The sequence below is a fragment of the Lathamus discolor genome, chromosome Z (genome assembly GCF_037157495.1).
Source record: "Lathamus discolor isolate bLatDis1 chromosome Z, bLatDis1.hap1, whole genome shotgun sequence".
NCBI lineage: Eukaryota > Metazoa > Chordata > Aves > Psittaciformes > Psittacidae > Lathamus > Lathamus discolor.
In genome coordinates, this window is record NC_088909.1 from 11,254,916 (window position 1) to 11,281,014 (window position 26,099).

The 26,099-nt window shown below is 39.3% G+C and overlaps 1 protein-coding gene across 1 annotated transcript in view; it reads left to right on the plus strand.

Annotated features, from left to right (window-relative positions):
- Window positions 1-21,331, plus strand: part of BEAN1 (brain expressed associated with NEDD4 1) — a 55,078-nt gene extending 33,747 nt beyond the window's left edge. The window contains exons 5-7 of the mRNA XM_065661878.1: window positions 2,949-3,155; window positions 5,664-5,808; window positions 18,853-21,331. Coding sequence (XP_065517950.1) covers window positions 2,949-3,155; window positions 5,664-5,808; window positions 18,853-19,192 — 692 coding nt within the window. The 3' untranslated portion in view covers window positions 19,193-21,331. The remainder of the gene's footprint in view (window positions 1-2,948; window positions 3,156-5,663; window positions 5,809-18,852) is intronic.
- The last annotated feature ends 4,768 nt before the right edge of the window (window positions 21,332-26,099 follow it).

The window sequence follows — 26,099 nt, forward strand, 5'->3', positions numbered from 1 at the left end:
GGGAGTTATTCGTTCTTTCTAATAAGAGCAATATTGCAATAGATCTTGTCTTTACTAGAGACTGGGTTCAATTAGATTAAGACCGTAAAAAAAGAGAAAGAGTCACGATGGTGAGAAACAAGAGATAAAAAAAACAACATTTGGAACAGCTAAAGCCCTGAGAACATGCTAGATAAATGAGCTGCCTTGAAACTTAAAAAATATCACCTCGAGTACAAGTGGAGAGTGTAAGAGAGAGCACCTGCTATCTGAAGTCCCTGCTAATCTGTTAAATTCCCATAAAGCAAAATAAGACCAAATATTAGTGCTCACACTGGGTGACACCACAGGAACCTACAAACTAGTCCATGTGTTAAGATACAAGCTGGATTCCATACACAACTGAAAAAAACAAAACCAAAACAAAAATACAAATGCACACACAAAAAAGAAATGGAACAGGCTCATGTTCTCACCAAGATGGCAACAAAGTTGATTCTTCCCTTTTAGCTTTGCCAGTCAGCCAAAATGACCAGTAAAGCATCCACAAGTGCTTTCAGTTCAGGTGTCAATTCCCTCCGACTGTGATTTAAACAAACTGGCACTGCTGTGATATTCGCATCTTTCAAAAGGCACAATTTACAAAAGCCTGAATAAACAAGGCTGTGGAAAGCCACTGGGTGTACGCAGTAGTGGGCACTGTTCCTGATCTGCAAAATCAGCAGAATTTACCCCTCAAACATATCCCATGCCCATAAACTGCTTGTGCTAAGAGTATGAAGTAGGACAGGTTTTCATACCCTTTTGATTTAATGCCTCAGAACCAACTGAATTTTCAGAAAGTCCAGTTTTCTCTGTTGGCATAACATGCTTTGTAAAAGCTCACACATTTCCTGGCTATCTTAATCGCTTATAAAAATTCTCAACCAACAGTCAAGTGATTCTAAAATATTAACAAAAGCTCTACTACATGCTAATTCCCCAGTTATTTTCTATTTCTACTCAGTGCTTTTAATGCCAAGCATGAGCCAATAATAATACACATTGGCCAGAAGCCATCATTTTTTTAAAGCTTATTGTGACTGCAAGACACTAAGTGGTATATCCCAAAGGAAAAGTGTGGGGAACACATTGCTGAAAACTATCTGCTAACATCTATCCATACAAAAAGCACTTCCAAAAGCATATAATCACTTTGGAAAACACTCAAAAGACCATAATATTGTTAGCCTTAGTTTCTGTAGGAAACAAATTATTTACCTGTTCAACTGCCATATAGCCAGATATAAAAATAAGCCCATGCCACATTTAAAGCTAGTCTTGATACATCAGCATCTCTAATAATTTCTTGCATCAATAAAATTCCGGATTTACTCAGTACATAGTCTGATCTTGAGCAGTTAGTGGGAGATTTCTTTTAATCTGGAGGAAGTGTCTGATTGTGGTTTGTTGGTTGGTTGGGGTTGTCTTAATAAACTATGGATTAAGGCAAGGAAAATGGGTGGGGTTTGCAAGTTGTTTTCAAGACCTAGGCCCAAATGTAGCTACCTTTACTCCATGACAAACTTTTGTCCACAAGTAAACACTCAGAGCCTTCTGCTTAAGCGGGGATTCTGTCTGCTGTAATCCCAAAGGCTCCTTCCCATAATTTCTAACATTTACCTCCCCTCCCATCAGCAGCACAACCCCTCATAAACACATCTGCGGTCAATTAATTCACATGTATAACCATGTATCACCAGTTGGTTCTCTAGAGGAACCTTACTGTTTAAATTTTGATGCTCTCTTTAGCTTGTCTCAAAAGTTTGTTTGACCTGGGAATAAATTACTGGAGGTATTCTGACTTTTCTCCCTTAAGCGATTTATTATTGAACTTAAATAATATCTCTTGACGGTTTGTTGGTTTTTGTTAACAGAGGAAAGCAGTTACAGTTTTTGCCACATACACCATGAGTGCCTTTCAACTGAAAAATCAAAATGGGGTGGAAGTAAGAGTAGTAATGTTGCTGTGTAGAACTGCTTGGCAGAACAAAGGCACAGAGCCAGGTAGAGCTCAGCTCAGTCTGCAGTCACCTGGTGAAGCATAGGACATACCTACTCCCCCACAACATGTAAGGCAAGGTCTGCCTGTCCACACAGCTCCTTCCTTACACAATATTAGGCCAAACTAGAGGTAGGATAAATCACTGCACCAAACCTAACCTCTCTGTAAGGCAGATAGCCAGTTTGAATACTAGCACAGATGAAGCACAGATGTGCCTCCATCCTTGGGTTACTATTTAAACATGAGGAGCCCAACAGGCAATAAATTAAGCTTACTTACTTTCAGGTTTTTAATGAATAAATTTTAAGTCTCATTAAGATGGTTTTTCTATTTTGACTATTTATTAGATGTTAAGGTCATACTGCCCAAGCTTCTGCTTAATAAAAAGCCATGTCTTATGAAAATCCAGTGCCTCACTTGAGTTTCTTCACCCCTCTGCTTCAGATCAGTTTCTCATTATGCTAACTCATTCCACAAATGAAAGCATGCCCCTCCGATTCACTCTTGTCTGCAAAACCTTGGAGGCTTTTCACACTTCATAACAACACACAATTTCTCTGTTCCAGGTGGAGCCCAAGTTTTTGACTTTTCACATTGCTCCTTGTGCACTTCAGTTCTTTCAGCATAATTATACAAAGAATCTTTCCAGGAATAAGTAATCAAAATTATGTAACTTCATCAGCTCCAGCAGGATATTCCCAGTAACAGGGAAACATTTGCTGAATGACTCTCCCAGAGTCAGTTACTACCAGCTCCAGAAAGCAGTCTGGTAAATAGGTTGTCCATAAAAGCATGAATTCATATAATTGATCTGTCTCAGGCTGTCTCTTAGGGCTTTAAAAGCCCTTAGTTTTGGCATCTGTATAACCACACTTTGTAAATGTCTTTCTTCATGGCTGACATGTTCTTTCTCTCTGCTGTACAGAAGTCGTGAACGAGAGCGACTCAGATAGTGAATTCCCTAACTACGGTGATCATGGAAATGAAACCCATTTCTTTTTTTCACCCATTCTGGTGGCTGGAGTTGTGATCGGAATTGTGCTGTTTCTGTCCTGCATTACAATCATTGTTGGCGGTCTGCGAAAGGAAAGGCGGCTGAGACGCCGGCGTCCGAGAACAGATGTTTTTTATGGTAAGATCACTAGTTATAGCAAGGTAATGCTTAACTTTATTAATAATCTAGTGCTATAGGCAACAAAAAGCATCTGGCTGCTGTGCAAGGGATAAAAATATAATTAAAAAAATTGGATAAGTAGGTCATGGGCAGCTTTCTAGTTTAATAGCATCTTTGTCCTGGCACTGAATTCACATAGTACAAGTTCCATGCAAGGCCAATAAAACAACATTTCTTAAACAGCTTATTTTCCATTGATACAGTATAATATTTCTTTTCCATTGCTAGACTCCTGATAAGTTTATTTTCATATCCCATTATAGCCTTGGTATAGCATATAATGTAATTTGTATTTGTTGGAAAGCCAACAATGTTTCAATTTCCTACAACCTACAACAGTGACTGGGCAATTATTACTTCCCTGACCTCAAGTTAATAACTAGATATAAACAGAACAACAGGGCATCAGAATGTCATTACAACTGTCATCATCATTAAAAAAGACTAGTTTTCTGTTAAAAAAGTGCAAATTGCTGTCCCCCTAATTCCTCCCTCCACAACAAAACCCCTGGTACCTCAAAAGGGTTTGGGAATAGGAAGGAGTTAATTACAGAATTCTATTTTTGGCCAATTTTGGGTTTGCTGACCAGAAGTTAAAAGCCACTTTGTCAAGGAAATGACAGGATCTGATTATTTCTATATTTAAGGAAAAAACAGTTACAAAAAGATACTCTAAGTCTTCAGCTAGTAAAAATTCAAAAGATAAATGGGTTAATGAATTGAGTGGAGCAACAACAGTTATGGTTAGGCTCCTGTATCTGCAGGTTTTGTGCTTTGCATATTGTTGAGGTTTTTTCTTTATATAGATAATAGTAGTGAGCTACATAAAAAAGCATTGGCTTAAATCTTGATTTCACTAAGGTATATCAAGTATCCACTGAAGTCAGTCATTTAATTATTTGGACCAGTATTTTTGTGTCTAAAAGAAACACATTTCCTAGGATCAGTTTGTCCACCTGGAGCCAGGGATAATTATTTTTGGCTTTTCCAGAAGCATTCATCTAGATAAATGAATAACATCTTTGTTTTAGGAACAAATTTCAGACTCAAAAAGAAGTGAAATGCAAACTCCCATGGTAAAAAGGGGGAAAAAAATGTCCAGAAAACTAATGTCTACTATTATTGTAACATCTATTTTTCCTACTTTTCAGTAGCTAAATTTGAGATTAACTAGATAAATGCAAATTGGCATTACGGGGTTTTACCCATGAAGAGAAATATTTTGGCATGATAAAATAGCATTAAAATTCAATCATTACTAATTTCAGCCCCTTTAAAAACCCTGAAGCCAGGTGAAAACATAAAGGACAATTTTCAAACTACTCATTAGAACTGTCAATGCTAGAGAAATGGAAATGGAAAAAGAAAACCATGGTGATATTTTTAGGGAAATTCAAAAGAATTATCTGAAAATAAATTGAGCCAGTCTAGCTAAGTGAAAATTTTACATTAACACAAGCTATCCTAGTATCTCAGCACAAGTCTGCTGGCCAGCATGGGAGCAGTGGGAGTCACTACAAGGTTGGCTTCCTTCACTCATCAAGCCAGAGGAAAGCACAGTGCATGACAGACTGGATTAGTCCTGGTAAATTCCTCGAGAACACATTGGCAGCGATGAAAATTGCCAGAAGGAGGAATAGGCAGTTTAAGTGAATCCTGTCCTCTGCCCTCTGTTGAGAGAGACTCTGCTAATTCAGTATCATTTTAGAAGCTGGCCATCCTCTCCAGGTAGTATTTTAATGCATCAAGCGAAAAGGAGGGATCACTTTACTTGGAAGACAATTGCAGAGGGCAGGGGAGCAGAGACTGCTGTATTTCCACACTTTGGGACATTCTTAGGGAAATTTACCCTGGAATGTTGAGCGTTAGCTAACTATGCTCTAAAACAGAAAATAGCACTGACTTTTGTTTTTTGTGGGGCTATGAAGCTCTTGCATGCAAGCATTAAGAAAGGCCTGAAGCAGGCAGGAGGACGATTTTCTCTACTATTTTCCACGGTTTCCACTTTTTGTGTTTTTATTGAGAAAAGCTTTTTCTCAAGAAACAGACCTATAATCAAACACACAGGCTTTCTGTTAAAAACCTGCAAGAACTGGCAAGGTTTCAATGTTTGCAGCTCCTGGGAGCTTCAGCAATGCTGCTACTGTTTGAAGCTGCATGCAGCAGAACCAATGCTCCTTTTCAACCTTTGAGGCACAAGAAAAGCTTTAGACACTTGCATCTTGTAGGGCAGCACTGAATATTTAGTGCCATAGCTGAAACACCATAGTTTGTCTACAGATTATGCTAATTTGCTCTTAAAAGAGTAGAAATGTCCTGCGAAACCTGATTGTTCCAGAACTCCACTAATTCCTCTGCCTCTGGTAGATTTTATTTTCCGATTTATGGCAGTGTTATGAACAGTCGTATTGCCTCAGAGAAACCACAGAGGAGAAAAGCAGCAAGTATTTCTTGCTTGTTTTCCAGCTCCAGATGGCTTCTCTTACGGTGGCTCCTTTGGAGAGCTGAGAGCTGCCTGCATAGAGGAGTATCCCCCAAATCTTGAGCTTGGTGCCAGTGTGGATACACGTCAGCGTGTGGTCAACGTCATATATTCCGATTCACCTCCACGGTAAGCACTTTTCTAAGGATGAGTGTTACAGTCCTGCATGTACACAGCTGGTTAAAGAAGAAAATAAAACTGCTAAGCCTATACCCACTACAAAAATGAGATCACACAAACTCTAAATATAGACCTACCTTGTTTAGTTTGAGTATGAGTTTTCCTTAGCAGACTGTATCTTTACTAAAAATGTGTGTACAGCCAATTCTTATTTAGTAAGATTCATATTAAAATTTATCATACTGATGGCATACTAATGAAACACACAAGTAAAACCACTCATTAACATATTTCCTTGAAAGAAGTTATTTTACAAGTCAAAGTTTCACTTCCAGGAAAAAAAATACCTATTTTTTTTCAGGATCTTCCAGGTTACATTTATTACTGACCTTGAGACTGTTCAGATCAGTTTCAGATCAGGGAAAAACAAAACAAAACAAACAAAAAAGCAAACAAAAACAAACAAAACACACAAAAAAACACAAACAAAAAAAGGGGGGGGCAGAAGAGGAAGAAGTACAAGAAACCTTCCTATATTTTTTAGCAAGGCAGACTTCTAAGCTTTCTTAGCTCCCCTATTCTATCAAAAAGCAGGACCGAAGAAAACACACCTTTCTAGCATACCTAGTAACTGTACTTGATCTCCTAATTTAGGATAAGGAGGAAATTATTTGGGATTGGTCATCTTGTATCAGTAATCTGCAAAGGATGACAAATACCATTTTAGCTGTTTAACCCAAACCTGCTCTGGAGAGCCATAGTTGCCAGGATTGTAGTAGCATCTTCAGAGAAGAGCATCCTTCAAGTATCAGACAGTTCTGATTGCCTGGGAGGAAACATCACTGTAAGAGGCTCTTTCCAAAGACACTTATTCCAGAAATTATATAGCAGCTCCTTCCACATTTGGGTGCCAGCATTCACACAATGCAAGAATGGCCATCGTGAGAGATAGGAGTTGTACTTCAGGCCATCTCTATCCCTTATGTATGGCTGCTGCACCTTCAGCTTAATAAATGAAGGAATTCAGTTACTCCCTCCAAAGAATCAACAGAAATTGTTTTAAACAGAACATCACTTCAGGCTTTCTGTAGAGCTGTATCTTACAAACACCAAATAACGGTTAAACAGCCATAACACCCTCCATTTTTTTTTTCTTTTATTTCTTTTAAGCAGACTCTGATTTGAGTTAAACCAATATATTCATAAGACCACCTGTTTTCCCAACTGATACACACATGCAATATACAGCAAGTCAGTAATATTAACATACAACATGTAGATCTTTGCTTTTTCAATTCTATGCATGGTCTAGAAGCAACCCCTTATTACAAAGTCAAACTATATAATAAATGGGCTTTTAGAGATGGTGTAAATATTTTAGCTTAAAGCTCACATGTGAAAAATTATTCTGAGCCTGGCGTCTAAATTTGTAGAACTTCATATAAATCCACTTAAAAATTTAGACTGTTTTTTGGACCCACATCCACAAGTCTTTACTAATACAAGCCTGCCAGCTGCCACCCAAGCAACAGCTTGGAGGGGTAGTCAGACACATTTCTGAGAACAAGCTCTGAGAATTTCTTGAGCAGACAGGTCTCCTAAGACTAAACTATAGGTTGCTTCCATTTCCAGTTTGAAACGGAAACAGAATTTTCCACCTCTGTGGAGTTCTCTGTTTGAAAGGAGGTATGTCAGTATTACAGGATGGCACTAGGTAATCTGTGCTTCCCTATAAATTCTCCAGCTTCTTCTGCAATAAGCCTGGCACAAGTTAAAAATCTTGTGTCCTGTCTTGTTCTAAGAAACTATTCTGGGACCTTAATACTGGGATCAGAGAGACATGAAGGTGTCCAACCACTGCTTCCTCAAGAGTCCTTGAGAGGCCCAAGATCCAATTTGGCATGCGCAAAGAAGTACCTACCCAATTAATTGTAGTTCTGCATCACAGGTCAAATGTGCTATTTTCTCACTGCTACCCGAGTTAAATATTAGAAAAAGTAGTTTGGGCAAGTCACCAAAATCTTATTGGTTTATATCTTAGCAATTCAACTTGGTGAAAAAGTAAGGAAAAGCAGAGCTTAGCAGATGGCTGAAAGCAAAGCTATACAGAGACACATTTACACTTACAGATGATACATTATAAAGTCCGTTGTAGCTTTCCTTTCAGAAAACCATTTGTTGAAAAGCATTGTATGAATACACTGCATTATATAAGAGCCTGAAAAATTTTGGCATAGCTACCTTTACGCTCCCCACAATGGCATAACCTAAAGTGTTTTTTTTCTAATTAGTAGAGCATGGAGATTATCTGGACTGATAGGTGCTAACAGCAGGAAAACTGACTGCCAGACGGGGCCTTGAAGCAAAAACAAGACATGGTTACCTTCTCTATGTAAAATATTAACTCACTGGGGTCAATCTTGTTACATGTGTTTTGAAGAGTATGTTTACTTAAATGTAGCTCTGGCTATTCCTCCTTCAGATTCATGCAGTGCAGGACGTTATTTAAAGCTAAACTAGTATTCCCAAAAGCTAATAATGCAACTGTAGCATGAACAGAACACGAATGAAGAGCAGCAAGGAAAGCAACTGTCTTGGCAAAATAACACTGAACATACTTGAAGTGAAGGAATTCAGGAGTGAAAACTAGTGTCCTGCAACAGACACCAAGGCATTAACTTCATTTAACCATCCTGCTCTAATGCAAAAGGCCACAGTATTACAACACTGTGTACCAGGTGCTACAGAGCCAAGTGTTCTTGAGCGTACTATTTTTGCTAAAATGATACTTTCTGAAATGATTTAAGGAGAAAGCACACCATCTCTATTTGGCCAAGGGTGTGATTATAATCAGTACTGAATATTTTCATTAGATTTTACAGATGGGCTTTAAACCATGAAATGAGTGGAAAAAAGAAGTTTATGGGAAGGCTGATGAAGGAGAGTCACAGTTAACAGTACCCATTTCTATGGCCAAGAGAGCACCAACTGTTCAGGTCTACCCAGTTGAGAGAGTCGATTCTCCAGTTGAAAGTCCGATACAAAATACTACTTACATAAAAACTTTAATTGGGAAAATAAGTTATGAAAAATGCCTTGGGATATTAATAGTTTAACTATGTTGATATCTAAATCACAAATTTCATTTGAGGCTCAATTAGATTATCACCATAGACACTTCCACTAACCACTTTCTTAGTGGATTTAAAGGAATACCATGCATTGAGGTTTGACATTAGCCTGCCACAGTTGGAAGGTGGCTGCAGAGAAGCTATTTGGTCAATTTGTCTTGACAGCCCAAAATATACAGTGCTACTAACCATAAACATCCCTTTAGGATAACTAATGATTTCCTAATGAATCTCAGATCTGTGTTAGCATTTGTCAGGTTGATTTTATATGAGGTGTAAAAGGGAAATATAAAAACAAAATACAGTGGGCATGAAAACTTAAGCAATTTCAAGATCAAGTTTGATCAAGATGGCCGTTAGTTGTCATTTTACATATCCCAAACACATGCTGTTGGCACTGTGTGGATAATACCTTTACAGATAGAAATCACAAGCTCGTGCTTATGTTCACTGTGCCTAGAGCTCATTGTAACACAGACACTTATAGTGAGCTTTCCTAATTATCTTTTTATACATATGTAATAAGAAAGCTGTTTAAAAATAATTTGATCTTACATATTTTAAATGGCTTGAAGTACAGTACCAACCAAGGACCAAGTAAATTAAAAACTATTGCATTTTCTTGATGAGAGTCTCTAAAATCCTAACACTAACGAGATTTGAGGTTCCCGGCACACAAGGAATTTTATCAGCTTTTCACCTTTTGGGCAGAGGAAATGCATTTCACCCTACTCAACTGAGTGCTTTTTTACTCTTTAGTGATTGGATATTAATGGTATGTACAGAGCTTTAGGCAACCAAGGTTATCACGTTTTTCATCTGTGACTCATGACTGTCTAATACTGAACATCACTGAGGAATGACTCCTGAGCGAGATGGAGGGATTTAGCTTCAGGAATAGTTTTAATGGAAGCCACAAAAGCCCTCTCTGTTTCACATTGAAATGTGTCCTGCAGGGCACAGTATGATAAAAACCTGTTAGTCACCCATTATCCTAGTATTCACATTAAAAACTTTGGGGGGAAGAGACTGCAAGATTAAGTGTGCTCACTCTACCTCATCTGGTCATTTTGCCCAATCTATATAGGACCAATTCCATAGAAAATTGTGGTTTAGGTTTCAGAAATTCCAGTACCCTTAATACCCATGTTCAGTCTGTATTGTTTAAATGGGCAAATCCATTTAAAAATTAAAGTGGCGAAAGGAAATGCTCATGTCTTAAAGACAGGCCCTAATTTCTCTCAAAATGTGAAAGAAAAAAAAAAACAAACACACTACTTAAGGTACTTTCTAAGACATTTTTTCCCTCCCCCACTCCTGAGAATGCAAGTTACCCATACCAGAGGGAAGAAGGCTTGAACCAGCTTCCCAGATTTTCCTGAATGACAGAACTAGGCTTTCTGGAAAGTAACTTACAACTTGCTATGTTGTGCTGTATTCCTTTGCCAAGGCCACTTTTCCTACAAGCATGCAGGGTTAGTAGTTTTTGGCACATTCCAATGACAGTTGGCAAACCATAAGATGGATGTTTGTGGTTAAGTTCAGATTTCACTTCAACATCCTGAGATTTGTGGTCAGTAAAGTAAAAAATACTATTGGAAATACAACAGTTAAATCCACTGAAAATCATGACATGAGATAAAACTCTCAACTCTTTCAACTCCAAATTCTGAGCAGCTAGATCCCCAAAAGCTTTTCTCTTCACATCCTGTAGCTACTCCTAATTAATATTATGTATAGAAACAAGTTAATTTCTTCTTGGTTACTTAGTTCCTCTCTGCTGTGAAGGGATTTTTACCCCAAATCTGCATTTCACAGCTGATCTAGTGAGCACAGGTAGATTGTCTTCATGCCCGAGGTTAAGCCAGCCGTTGGAGAGGTCAGATTCCAACAAGTGTATCCAGACTGGTACTTCAGATGCCTCTGGTATATCTCCAAACAGAGCCCTGCCCTAGTGAGGTTCTCAGCTGATGACACATCAGTGGCAGCACCATCAAATTCTGTCCACTCTATGGACAGGTTTTCCCTCATATTGCCTTCATCTTGCTATTTTCTACTAACAGATCATCCTTCAGGAAGCCATTTCAGTCAGAGGAACATAGGCTTGAAAGGATCTTATGCAGGTACCCAATCCCACCTCTGCTGCTGCAAGTACTCATTTTTAATAGAAATTTACCTATTCCATTGCAGAGTTTGTAAAGATCTTTTGTCCCCATGATGCTCATTCCAGAATACCTATGGACAGATCTAATTCCTAATTATTATGGCAACCTTCTTATTTCCAGCTTAAATCTGTTTACAGCCATTTTCTGACAGCTTGTGGCATTTCCATTCATCTTAAATACCCATATCTTTCGTTTTAGAAGCTTCTTGTAGTTCAGTCAAAAATCTTCTCACACCTCAGCCTGCATGTTGTGAGGCACAACATTCCCTTCACTTTCTGTCATTAAAAATACCTGCCGGGAGGCTGTCTCGTTTGACCAGCCTTTCTCTACATCTGTCCCAGTTTCACTCTAGAAGTGCAAACTATTGCTATGTACTATTGCTGTACATATAAAAAAAAAAAAACAACAACACAAGCCTGTTGCATGTTGCAGCTAGTAATTCCTTCACCTGCTCAGAATTCATTTCTAGAATAATTAAAGCAAAGCTCTTTCTAGGAATATGATTCTAGAACATGTCACATGGCAAACTCCCTCAAATATCAGCAGGTGCCAAGCATTCCTGCTGACATGTAAAGAATGCTATTGTTTGTTTAGAAACCTGTTTGTGAATTAACTCCATGGCTTGGGAGGTTACAAGAGATTATTTTGTCTTAACTAATTATTATTACTGAACAAGGTCCACAGCTTCACTGTCATTTACTGAATAATGGTTCCCAAATCCAGAAACCTAACACTGCTTTTGATCAAGTGGTTCTAACTATATAAAATTATTGCCAGGCTAAAATGTACCACAGAAAATCATAGAATCATAGAAAAGTTAGGGTTGGAAAGGACCTTAAAATAATCTAGTTCTAAACCTTCATCACAGAATTACTTGTTTGATTTTAAATATGTATTTTAGTTGTTTAAAGCTGCACAATTATGTTTCAAATGCTGTCTGGTGTATGTTCTCATGAAAACATGGTTTACATTTAATTTCATTTTTCATCTAGAATATTTATTCATCAAAGAGCACAACTTCCTCAAGATTACCTTGACACATAGTGCAGAATAAAGGCCCAGACTTTTAGTGCTCATGAACACAAACAGGCACACAAATAGTCTTATTGTAGTTATGTGCATTCAGAAATTCCAGAAACAACTATGAACAGAAAAAAAGCAAGGGAAAAAATCATTCTAGCTTTCCTGTCTCTTCAAGGATTAAGTTACTCAAACCTTAGATGTTTCCTTGAACAATACCTTGGGTTACAATTTTTACTATTTAAAATCTTTAAGATAGAAAAAAAAAGAAACCATTTCATAGTTACCTATTTCAAGATAAGGTGGGCAGCTTGGAGATGCATTTCCTACACCTCTGGGAGCTCAGAAGTGAATTAAATTAGGAGATCAGTGTTATTTTACAGCTGTTAAAAACAGAGAGGTTCCTTCAAATTACTTTAAGAGGAGTTTCCTCCTTGTTTAAATAGCCACATTTGTGCAACCAAACATTTCCAGACAATACTGCAGAGCTTTGGATCATTCCTCAGGGCCCTGTCTTGGCTGATGCTGGGGCTGTTTCCTTCCTCTAGGTGTTACATGTTTGTTACTTAGCCGCTCACCCACTGTATTTTGGGATCATAGTAGAAAATTCTCATATATTATCCAGGCCCAAAGATAAATGGATTTTGGTTTCATGCTAACACGGTAACTAAGAAGACTGAAACTGCATAAAAGCAGGTGCCACTTAACTACATTTGCTTGTTCTTGTACTACCATTCTCCTAGTTACTAGGCCGCAACAGTTCAGGGTGTTTCTTTTTTAAGAAGGATGTTCTGGCTCTTTATTCTAAGTCACTGTTCAAGAATGGAACTAAGTGAATGAGACACTCAGTAATATGGAATGGATTGCTATTATATTTGAATATTAAACTAATGCTTTAATCACTTTTTAATCACTGACAAAACATGCAAAAGAAAACTCAAAATATAGTCAGTAGTTCAACAGCCTCTTGAATGATTTGTAGTTGTCTCCTTGGCCACAATGATCTGTAGGCAGGCCTGTGAAGGTGCCAGAAAGTTACAGAATTGAAATGCACCTAGTTTCTCAAATGGAAATTGTCAGTGTCAAAAATAAATGTAGAAAAATATCTCATCTCATGACTTCTGTAAGACCAGTTCTGTCAAAAATGATACATTTCCTCATGGTAGTTATACATCACCAAAGATGTGTAACATCACTATAGATGTATTCTAAGAAAAAACACCTCAAACACTGACAGATTCCCAAGCTGCTGTCCTACAAAACCAGCTGTTAATAGATTGCACGATCAAAGATAGCATCATCAGTACATTGCATGATCAGAGACGGCATCATGAGCTGAACTATTTGTTTAGGCATCAAGCACATCATTTTTTTTTTCCTTTGATTCTTCTTCTACAGAGTGAGTGTATTTTTCTAGTTTCAGCTTTCCTCTTTTAGGTAACAACATCATACAAATATCTTCTGTGTAGTTTTCATCAAAGCTTAAATCTGTCAGCACATGTATTTTCCAGATTTAGTGATTCTGTTTACCATTATTAAAAGAAGACAGTCCGTCACCAGCAAAATAGAAACAATGCAACAGGAGCAATTTCAGTAAAGTCAGAACATATAACAAATGAACAGAGTAAACAAAATGACATCTATTTCACAAAGAAGAATTAATTCCCCAGATTTGCCTTTTTTTCACTAGCTATTGTTTATATCTTAAGAAGTTCTGTAAGCAGAACCTTCTTCTTTCCCCAGAGCGGGTCATAATTTCTGAATGACAACTAGTTAAATAAGCTTTTGGGTTTCCTTAGCAACAAGCTTACCCTAATATTTATTGCAATGAGACCTGACAAATTCATGAAGTTATTTCCCCTTCCTCAACCTTCTGAGTCAACAAGGTCAGCTTGAAGAGCTGCTATATTTTTTAACCAACATTCTTCTCTTTGCAGATCACGTTTACATGTGGTAAGACAATAGGCAGATAAGAGACATCAACCCTCCTTGCCTTTCCTCATATAATTATCCCTTAAAAACTGAATAGCATAGTCTACAATGACAATAAAGTTATTCTGACAAGAAACTAGGCACGAAAAAAAAATAATAAAATATGTAGACAGCAGCAAAGGAAAGAAACCTAAAAGGTATGCCAGAAAGTGCAGAACCCACACTGCAGGACAACTTTGCAAGTACCACTTAGTTCATGATACACACCTCAACTGCAGTAAAATGCAAGAGCGCATTCGCCTCTTCTCCTTAAACATGAAACTTTATTTTAAGATAACAGTAAGGCTTTAGTCCAGTATCAGTCACTTGAATACATGGTAATCAACTGCAAGAAATTATTCCTATTATAATTTTTTAATAAGTAATTCTTTAAATTCCTCTTTTGAGGAATGATTTTCCAGCCACCAGCAGACCTGGACAATGGGTGCCTGTAGAACTGTGTATTAATTCTTATAATACTTGCTTAGAATCCTGGTAAAGCTATCTAAGTTTACATATTATGGTTTCTTTGAAGGAGAGACTGCAAAATAAAATTAATGCTTATAGTTAATTATACTACAGGAATACCTCTAGACTAGCACTCAAAGCACAACCAAATTACTGAGGCTGTTAAACAGAGGAGAGGAAAGAAAAAAAAGCCACACACACAACACTTGGAAGCTAGGGGGAAAGCCCACAAACTTAAAAGTGGCTTGCATAACCTTAATTCATCTCCCTTCTATCCTGAATAGAAAATGCTAGAAACCTTACCTGCAGCCTCCATTACCAGTATCATAGCAATAGTTATTTGCAGTGTGAGCATTACAAGCAAAGACACCCTGCTTAGAAGAGATTATGGGAAACTGAGTATCAAGATCATAAATTGCTAATGAAATATAAGAAGTTATTTAAAAAACAAACAACTACTTGAATGATTTGTAGTTGTTTCCTTGGCCACAATGATCAGCTGTGAAGGTGCCAAAAAGTTACCCAATTGAAAATCTGGTATGTGTTCTTTACTGCTATATCCAAATTTTAAAATGTGATCTTAATTGCCAAGAATGAGGGGGGGGGGGGGATATTACGTACATTCAAGTTTGTTGAAAAGAGGTAATTATTTTTTATCCATCGTACATACTGGACGAAGCCTTGGGTGAGATGGTTTAGTGTGAGGTGTCCCTGCCCATGGCAGGGGGTTGGAACTAGATGATCTTGAGGTCTTTTACAGCCCTAACTATTCTATGATTCTATGATTCTATGTATGAAGAAAAAGTGCCCTAATACTAATATAATTGATATTTGGAACTAAACACTAAAATGACAGGTATTGAAAACCATAATTTGCTACCCATTTGCCTTGATGCTTAAAAGCCTCCTTCACAAAAGATCATTTCACTGTTTATCCCACTGAGCATTTTAGTTCTACAGAGCTCAGCTGCAGTCTATGAAAGATATTAAAGTAAATGCAAGGCAAAGAAATGCAGATGATCAGATAACAGTAAGTAGAAGGTTCATGCTCTGCCCATTTCTTTTTTAGGTGAGTTGCAAACTTCCCATGCACTGGGCCCAAACCCAGAACTGGGAGACAGAAATGTTTCTTCCCTTTTACATCTCAGCAAAAAGATTTAGCATTTTTCACCTTGAACTTCATTGTGGGCCTTTCAAAAACTGAAATTCACTCTACTGTGGTAACAGGACCCAGTAGGTGCTCTTCATTAGCCTGATTAAGTTAGTCAAAATCTGTGGAAAGATTTTAAATAAGTTCACTGGGCTTTGGGTCAGCAAAACCTAAGTAAAGATGCAGCTTATAGTAAGTAATCCTGCAAAGAGTGGCTCTTCTTCACTGAGTTCATGAAGAGTTAAGGACATCAGGTCCTTGATCTCTGACTAAGGACTAAAATCTTTTAAAGGAATATCAGGTATGCTTGAAAGTGTCAATGGGTTTAGTAGAGGTTGGACTGAAATCCTTTCAATTATCTATGAAATTATCAAATCTTTTCCCTTATCCGTTTATCTATGCTAGATAAAAGCAATTCAACCTCCTACGTACTGGGACTTGTTTCTGAAGTATCTAGCAACCCTATTCAGGATCTTTAGAACAGAGTTGGTTTTAAATAGTATTCTTTCTGATGGGGCAATTGAAATTTTTAGTCTGAATTCAAAACTATTGTCCTCATAAATATAAAGATAAAAGGGATATAAAAATAAACACACCTGAGGATATTTGAGTTATTTAGTAACCTAGTACTAAGATCTCATTTTCTTGCCTTTCGCTTCTCCAACCCACTTCCATCACTCTAAGAACAATACCATCAAAATCCTCAGGAGTGCTCCGAGAAAGGTGTGAATGAGAACAGCAGAAACATTTTTCTACTTGCAGTAGATTTGAGCTCACACTAACCAATGCAATCTGCCCTGCCACAAGCCATTTACAATCTACAAGTAAGGTTTATTATCTTGGGTTTAGCCTCGCAGAAATGCAATTACAGGGGGCGGAATAACTGCCTGCAGTCTGTTGGGAAGGCATATGCTAAATATCCAAAGTTTCAGGAAATATCCTAGATCTTAATAGCTCTGCAGTTAGTGTGGTTGAGGAAATGGGTTCTTAATTTGTCTGGCTCCAGAAGAACTGTTTTTCAGGTTAACTGAGTAGGCAGTGGTTATTTACAGGAAACACTCCCTCCTTCAGAACTGAGAGATTTGCCACAATTAAAGGCAGCCACAAAGCAGGTCCAGCGTTTAAGATCATGATGTTATGACTCTTCCTCACTTTGCCTGTAGCCCGTGAGCCAGGAACACAGGACCTTCCTCAATACCACCTGGCCTAGGCTGGTTTGGTAGCAGAACTGGAGTCAGCTTTAATTTGTGAACAGGTGATGCTAGGATAGCCAGACAGTGGACCACCCAGATAACAGACCAGATGCACCTGCTCTGGTTCAGCCCTCCCTAGGGCCGCAGTGCCATACCAGCAGAGCCCTTTAGGTCAGAGGGCTGGGCAGTGCCAGTGCAGCACAGTACAAATGCACAGAGAACCTGCTTATGCCCACTCCATCCACTCCGATCCTCTTCCTGCAACACAGATCATGGGAAAACATAAAGACAAACTGGTCTATGTAGGCTCATTTTTTTACTAGTTTTTGCAGTCCAAACTCCAATCTAAGGTGCCTGTCTGCATTCGCAGCAGAACAGCAAGCACTGGGCATGGTAGCAGAGTGAGGAGGTAATAGTTTGGCTCTAGCTTGGTGACACAGAGCTATGAAGCCTGGATAGACCTGAGCTGGCTCCTGACAGGAACCCCACAATTCGGTCTGTCTTGCATTCCTCCTTCACAGCAGGAACACAACGGGTAGTCTCCAGAGTTTCTGAATGACCAGCACGAGTCTGTCAAGATTATTCATCACAGCTCTGCACCTTAGCAAGAAATCCTGCTGACCCTGCCAGCATAGATCTGCAACCCAAACAACCCACCACATGTAGCTGGCTGAGCACCAGAGACCTTTGAGTCAGGAGGACTGCATTTAATGTGACAACTTTACTTCATCTAAAGCTCCCCATTGCTCTTTTTCAGACCAGAACAGCACCACCACTTCCTTCTTCCCCAGACATTTTTTTAACTCAGTTACTTATATGCATGTGAGAGCAGGAATGAACCCCCACTGTGCTGGAGCTTCAGCATGCACAGGTTTGTGGGAGCCCACCGCATTGGTCATCTTGCTCCTACATGATCAGCTGTAAGGAACTGGCCTTATCCCCAGGTACTTCAGCTGAATGGCCCTGCCACAAATATTACTTTCATGTGGGAGAATGTGGTCTGAACTTTCACCAAGACCTCTGGAATGATCTTTAGGTATTTGGAGATGTGCTTTTAAATATTATAGAATCATAGAATAGTTAGGGTTGGAAAGGACCTCAGGATCATCAAGTTCCAACCCCCTGCCATGGGCAGGGACACCTCACACTAAACCACGTCACCCAAGGCTCCGTCCAACCTGGCCTTGAACACTGCCAGCGATGGAGCATTCACAGCTTTCCTGGGCAACCCATTCCAGTGCCTCACACCCTTACAGTAAAGAACTTCCTCCTTATATCCAATCTAAATTTCCCCTGTTTTTTAACCCATTACCCCTTGTCCTATCACTACAGTCCCTAAAGAACAGTCCCTCACCAGCATCCCTATAGGCCCCCTTCAGATACTGGAAGGCTGCTATGAGTTCTCCACGCAGCCTTCTCTTCTCCAGGCTTGAACAGCCCCAACTTCCTCAGCCTGTCTTCATACAGGAGGTGCTCCAGACCCTGTGATCATCCTTGTGGCCCTCCTATTGACTTTTTCCAACAGTTCCATGTCCTTTTTATGTTGAGGACACCAGAACTGTACACGATGCTCCAAGTGAGGTCTCACAATAGCAGAATAGAGGGGCAGGATCACCTCCTTCAACCTGCTGGTCGCACTCCTTTTGATTCAGCCCAGGATACGGCTGGTTTCTGGGCTGCAAGTACACACTGTCGGCTCATGTTAAGTTTCTCATCAACCAACATCCCCAAGTCCTTCTCAGCAAGGCTGCTCTGAATCTCTTCTCTGCCTAACCTGTAGCTATGCCAGTGTTCTTCAGTGTCTCACACGGCAGGGTAAGCAAGAACATGGGCTGAAGAACAAAACACCAGACGATCCTTTTCTTCTCACTTTACCTGCCCAAGTTATGCTGAAAATAATGTACTGTGGCATTTTTCACAGGAATCTAATGAAAAATTCTTTCTTTTTCTTTCAGCTATGAAGAATGCGTGGGGCCAGGAGCAAGACAAATGTATATGCCCCCAGATAATCCTCCCCCATATTCTGTTACGGACCCTTGTCGAAGAAATGAAACATCTATAAACATTGGCCTGGAAGCAGCATGTGGGTCTGCATGTGCTGCAAATTGTCCAGTCAGGCTGCAGAACTTGCAGCGGCCCACTTCTTCCATCTCTTTGTCGCCTCTTGCTCTGGGGGCTACTTCGCGGTACGAGACAGTGGTGCGTCAACAGAATACCCCCGTATCACTTGTTCCAGTTGAAGTGCTGAAAAATTCTTCACCTACCTATCAAGCCATTCTGAATCAGGTCATATAATTAAAGTGGCTCTTTCCTTCAACTCTTCTGAAGAACCAACAGAACCCGTTTAAATGGAAAAATAAAACCTTTGAAAGTTTTACCTATTTTATATCTTTAAAAAGGTTGCAATGAGATTTTATTTTTTACAGAAAACTTTGAAAGTTTACCTAAATTTCCCTTTTTGGCTTCAAAGTTCTGTGACATCTCACAGCATCAAAGAGAACCAGTGACAATCTGCATCTGACCTTTTTGAAGCATTTCAAAACACAAATCAGCCACTCTTAATGTAGATACATGCTACCCATTCAAGACTACTTGTTGATTTTATGCTACTTTGCATGTTTTCAAGCGGAAGAAATAGTATTTTGTTGTCTTTGTAGTACATTTCATTCAGTGTCTTGGCAACAAGGCATTTTAAAATAATTGTTTGTCTAAATATGTATTTTGAGTAGACAGAGGCACTGCCTGCAAAGCATGACTAATAGTACCATACAGGAGAAAAGGAATGTTATTTTGGCATTTTTTTCTTTGGGGGAAAAAAAAAAAAAAAAGCCTGGCCAGTACCAAGCTTTACAGACCATTGCAAAGATTGCTGTAAGGCTTCCTCAGAAGAAACCAGAAGCAAGTGATGACAAGGTGGCAGTGGATCCCCAAAACACCACCTGGCAGAAGTACAGAAGCTGTACTACAGCTTTGTGCAGACCTGGAAGCTGCATGCCCTACACAGGAACCTGCTAGTGCCAAGGGAAGGACACTGTCTGGAATCCCAGAAGATGCTTCATGTCAATCCCTATGCATGACTGTGTTTTCAGGCACTAACTGGTCTCTTTCTTCAGAAAGGAGCCTGTAGCGTTACAAAGTACCTTGGCGTCTAGTAGTTGCATCAGTATGATGTAAATAATAGATGCTGGACTTGGCATGCACAGTAACAGAGAACCTCACTTCGTGCAGAAACCTCTTTTATTAGGCATGATCCTTTCCACTGAAATTTTGCTACCCACAAATCTTTGTGGCCTTTGTTCTTAAACCTGGACTTCTCACACATTCGATAACTGCATACAAATTGGAGATCCACACTAGCTTGAACAGCAGATGTAAGCTGCAAATGTGAGAGTTTAATCTTGCGTGGTACACAAGAACTGTACCCCCACGTAAGGACTAAAATCCACCTTCAGCCAGTACTAGTTAGTAGAGCTATCAGAGGATCATTGCCACTAATCCCTCAGAGGTATTTTTACTGATTAAAAAAAAAAATAACAATTTCACACTGATAAAATGGACTTCAGTTTACTACCCCCATTACAGAATATGTAAAAATGAGTACAGTAAACATGTAATTGTGTTTAAAAGGAAGCATCATCCAAATTATTAAAATTGCACTTAGATTTTCTGTAAATACCAAATAATTTTCAACTATAATCATCGTTCAACATTCCAAAGATTGACACAATTATAATTAATACTTAGATAGAAACTAATTATATGGTTCTTACTGCTGTATAGATTATGCTATTACTGAGTGATATGCACATTATGAGATAAGGATGCATTTTTTGCTAAGTAGATGAGAGTGAATATGTATTTTCTAAAATAAGAGAATTCTTTTGCAGTTCAGCAAGATACTCAATATTCTCAGGATACTGTACCCAAAACAACAACAACAAAAATCACAGTTTAGCATTGCAAAACTGCTGGCAGGGATTTCCAGAATGTAGGCTGTATTCCTTATTTGTATCTTTAATAGAACTATTCCTCTGTGTAAAGTACTAGTGTACACAGTTTTGTGGTATGCAAAGTATCCTGCAATGAGAATCAAAACTCTACACCATCTATTAGGGGTGAGAAAGTAAAACCGCCATAAAAATGTACCAGTTTATTGGCAGGAATATAAAAAGTGAAGGCAAGTACAAGGGTTTATTTATGCAGGATAGAACATGCTTTCATAGCTGTGTCTTCTGCAGTTCTTGGAGACCTGCCTAGAACAGGCTAAGGCACTGAGACCAGACCTGCTTACTTCAGGTTGCTACTGGGGAGGTGGAAAGAGAAATCTAGTAAGTATTAATGAAGGCAAATGTAATTTCCCCCCTCCAAAAATTTGAGTTTTACTGTAACATAGTAAACCTGAAGGCTGTTCTGAAGATTAACGCAGAGGACTTTTCACCTCTGTCAGGCAAGCCTCTATTCTGTTATATATGCGAGGACTTTTCACCTCTGTCAGGCAAGCCTCTATTCTGTTATATATGCTTACAGTTTCTGTGCATGTTGGGAACTCCTTTCAACCTGTTTGCCTTTTAACTTGATGGGGATCTTATGCTATTCTGCTAACTTTCTATCTGTTGTTTACAAATTAAGCTGCTTTTAAGTAGTCCTCATGAAAATAGGGGATTTGTATTTTACCTCATGATAGAAATCCATTATTAATATTATAGAAAAATGTAAGTCATTCTTCACTTTGTAAATTAAGCATCCTTAGCATTGTGATCTACATTGTATGTAGCAGCATAGCTTACAAACAGCCATCTACTCCCTCTTGTGGTATACCACATTGGAAAGTGAAGCCTTCTAGTTCACAATGAGGGACCAATACATCAAAATTTGGAAACCAAACAAAACATACACTTCCATACTGTAACATTTTTCCAATTTAGCACTAAATGTGTATGTCTTGTCATTCATTATGAAAAAGTCTTGAAAAAACAAACTGTGATTTTAAAGTAGAACATACTACCTTGAGCTGTATCTTACTACAATCACTTGCAAGAGTAGCTTAGAATTTTCTGCTCTTGTTAATCTTTTTAACTAGGTGATATCCAACAAAGTTGTAGGGAAAAAGGCTTCTAAATCCAACCCATATACCTCTGCAAATAGACGATGCTAGAAAGAAGTTCACACCTCTAAAGCTGGTCTAACAGCTTCCAATGCTACTACTGGAAAAGTGTTAAGATTTCTTGTAATGATGCAAAAAGAAAATGTTTTCATTTCTTGGAAAATAATTAAGATCCTGGATAAATCTCAGCACAGTTGACAAGAATGTTTTCTGATGCCCCTTTCAAGAAACTCCTTTCTATCAGATTATATGGCTTTGAGCAAACTGGTCTAGTGGAAGGTGTCCCTGCCCGTGGCAGAGGCTGGGAGCTAGATGAGCTTTAAGGTCCCTAACCCTAACTAGTCTGTGATTCTATTGTAAACTGTTGCATAATTTTAATACAACTGCTAAAACAGGCTTAACATGGGCCTTTCATGCATTACATCACTAGTATTGGAAAGAAAACTGTTTGGATATGCTGTTTCTTGCTATGTGGTAACAGTACTGTATTTCTGTAAACTCTTTTGCTTAGATTTTTAGTGTACTGATCTTTACACAAAGCTTTTAGTAAAGAATGTATGTGTATTTGACACAGCTTCTGTGCTTTCTATTGTGTCAGTATGACTTTGGTACTACCCATAGCCTTTAGCTTCCTGTTAGTTGGGCAACTGAGCAACTGTTGACTACACAACATCATGCTTCAGCCACTGAAATTTGGATCTTACATTTGTCAGAAATCACAGGAATAAGCAGCAATAAGAACAGTCAGGTCTCTCCTGCTCAGGGAGACCAGTAAGGCAGGATCAGCCCAGCTCAGCAAAAGCAGAAAGAGAAGACTCTGCAATGCTGCTGCAGTGAAAATTATTACCCTTGAAGTACTCTCAGGCATTTCAAAAAGCATCAGAAACCCTCACAAACACATTCATTAGTACCTCTGAAAATTACTATGGTCAGAAGACTGGAAAATGGCAACATACCACCTAGGAAAAAGAGTAAAAAAAAGGAAATAACAGGCCAATATTCCCAGAAATATTCAAACAGATAATTTGAGAGCTCAGCAAGGTGAGTAATAGTGTATTTCCTGAATTGAAACCACATCAAAATGATCTAACTGGTCACAGTACAGTCTGACAAACCATTGCCCTTCTTAAACTGGTTAAATACTCTCTGCATAAAATTATAACCACAGACTTCTGTAAATTAATAATTATCACACAGGATGCTCTGTGTTACTTTTAAACAATGCATCAGTTGAGATCACCTATGCCCTAATGAAAATACTGAATGTTGCTGGTTTTCAGAGCTTTGAAAGAGAATGGGGACCTATTAAAATCAGCAAATTACATTAAAATAGGAGAGGCAGGAGTATGCAGGAGGGCAGGACTGGGATTTGAAGAGACAGAAATAGCCTGGAAAGAACAAGGTACAGTTCAGTGAAACAAACACAGTTCCTGCACTTGAGAAATGCAGGTTCAAATTCATAAGCACACAATACGAAGCAACCTGCTAGACTGCAGGAGAATGTCTGAGAACTACACTGAGACCAACAGGGGCTAACTAGCTGCCAGTAATGTCACACTCCAAGGAAAAGAAATGAAGAAAAGTGAGTAACTGCAGCCTAGGCATATAAACAGCACTATTTGTGCTAAACCATTCAAAATAGCTCTCCACTCACTACTGCTCCATTAGGAAACAGAATCCAGACCAAAGGTCTACAGGTCAAGGAGGCTGACAAACCCAACTGCCTAGAGTAAAGGAAAAAGGTGTTATTTTTCTTGGTTTTGCATGACAGTGAATAGAAAGCTGTTCTCCATTGTCATGTAGAAATGAGATACTAGAACTGAAGGGAAATGAAGACTTGGTTATTTTATACACTGTAGAGAAAGAAAGATTCCACATGTCACTGGGAAGGGAAAGGCCAAGTTTCAGTCCTGTCCTAGTGCAGCTTTCCATGTCCTCTCTTTAAGACTGTCTGTCAGTGTCTAACACTGCTTCACAGCCTGGGAACTGGCAGTTGTACTTCTGTCACTGAATATTAGCGGCTTTCCAAATCCTAGATGATCTGCAAATACCGTCTGGGAAAAGAGAGTTCTCTTAGCCCACACCACATTAGTGACCCACTGAGAACTACGTCATTTCTAACACCATACTGTTGTCACAGCAAAAAGCTTTCAGTGAAAACTTTCATCACAATTAAATCCAAGCACCTATAGCTCTAGCTTCATGTGAAGTGGGAATTGTAAATAGATCAGAAACTAAATCCATGTTTTCTGAGTTCCCAACAGCATCTCATGAATTTAAACTTCTCAGGCAGCAAAGTTCATACTCATTTCCCTTTTACTTAGCTCACAGTAATGAATGCTTGAACACTGGCTGCTGAACTCATAATACAACAAATTCATAGCTCAGATTTCAGACAGGTCCATATGCATATATAACCTCACTTCCATTAAAGCAAGAAAAAGTAACAAGAAAAATAGCTTCCATGTCCAGGAGAGTCACAAATAAAATTAAAGCTTTAAGGAACCTAGAAGTACCCAGGATGGTCCATTTGTGTTTTGGGTCCAGTGTCTTGATTCCCTTATTTGTTCTTCTGTATCTCCTATTAATATGGTTTCAATAACCCTCCTCTGCCCAACTGCAATGAAACAGAGTCAGGTATATAGCCTGATGCAATTCACCAGGTATTGACATTGTGAACTTCTGAATCCTAGGGAAACGGCAACAGGTTTCATACACACCTGGAAGTGGCCATTCCTTTCTATGGAATTCTTCTTCTCTTCTAGGATGAATGACCAGGTTTTTGCTTTGCTGTAATCTTTTAGGAAAAAAAAATAATAATTTTGATAGATTCTGTCTTCTCTTACACTCCAAATGAACCCAATACATTCACAAAGGACTTTTTTGTTTTAATTTAAACTCAAATAACAGAGCAGTGGAAGAACACCGTAAAAATTAAAAGTATTTTGTCATGGCTCCTAGCAGGATTTCTGCAGGAGATTGAAATCAGTAATAAACAAAATTAATGCACTCGGAAAAGGGCAAAATTTCTTGCAAAGCATTTCAGAAATAGTGCTGAAGAAGGAAGGAGGAAGATGGAAAACCCCATAGCTCAGGGTACTGCCAGGGGACTTCCGGGGACTTGGGTCATGGGCAAAATCCCTGCCCCACTAACAGTGAGGAGCTTAGTACCACACACACACGCATGCCGAGGACTTGATTAAGCTCCCCTCTCACAAAGCAAGCTTTCAAAACACAAAAAAATTCCACCCTTGGTAGCTGTACTAGGGAACTAATTCAGAGAATAACAGTAAAGCAATAGCTAGACAGATGAGACAACTCAGTATTTACTGTTTATGTAAATACACTTGACTGAGAAGCAAAACAACCAGTAACAAAGCAAGATGCCTTACATCATTCTGCTGTACCGCACCAGGCTTTAACAAAACACAGCTATTCTGTATGTTAACAAAAACTGCAAAGTTGAAAGGATGCAATCCTGCCCCTGTGGAAGGGTTCGAGCAGAAACATAAAATGCACCCTTCTCGTTTGGGTCAGTAAAGTTTTGCAGACGGCCAGAAGAGATCACAGCTGCCTCCAGGCACCCTGCTAAGAGCACAGCCAACCCTGCCTGCGTGTGCGCGCCCACATGGCAGGGGAGGAAACTCAGACATTACAGCAGATGGCCCCGTTTGCACACGCGGTGGTAGCATGGGGATTTGACCCCCCTTCCCTCTTGGCTGGATCAGCAATTTTTATATAGCAATTACCCATACACAAGTTCTACAGAAGTATTTCCTAACGGCATTTCACTTGGAATGACGACCAAAAGCGTATGTTTTTGGAAAGCCCTCTTGCCGGGAACTCCGAAAACCGGTTTGCCTGCAACACCACGCAGCCGCTTTGCGAGAGGGAACAAACACGAGGGCGGCGCGGGCAGCCCACACTCCGCCCCACCGCGGCGCCCCCGGGGCCCGGCAGCACCGAGCTCACCTCAGGGCGTCACCGGCCACGCCCAGCGCCAAAGCCCACCCCACGCGGCTCTGCCCCCGGGTCGCCACGGCGCCCGCCCCCGCCCCTGACTGACACTGCGGGGCACCACTGACCGCGCGGCGCCAC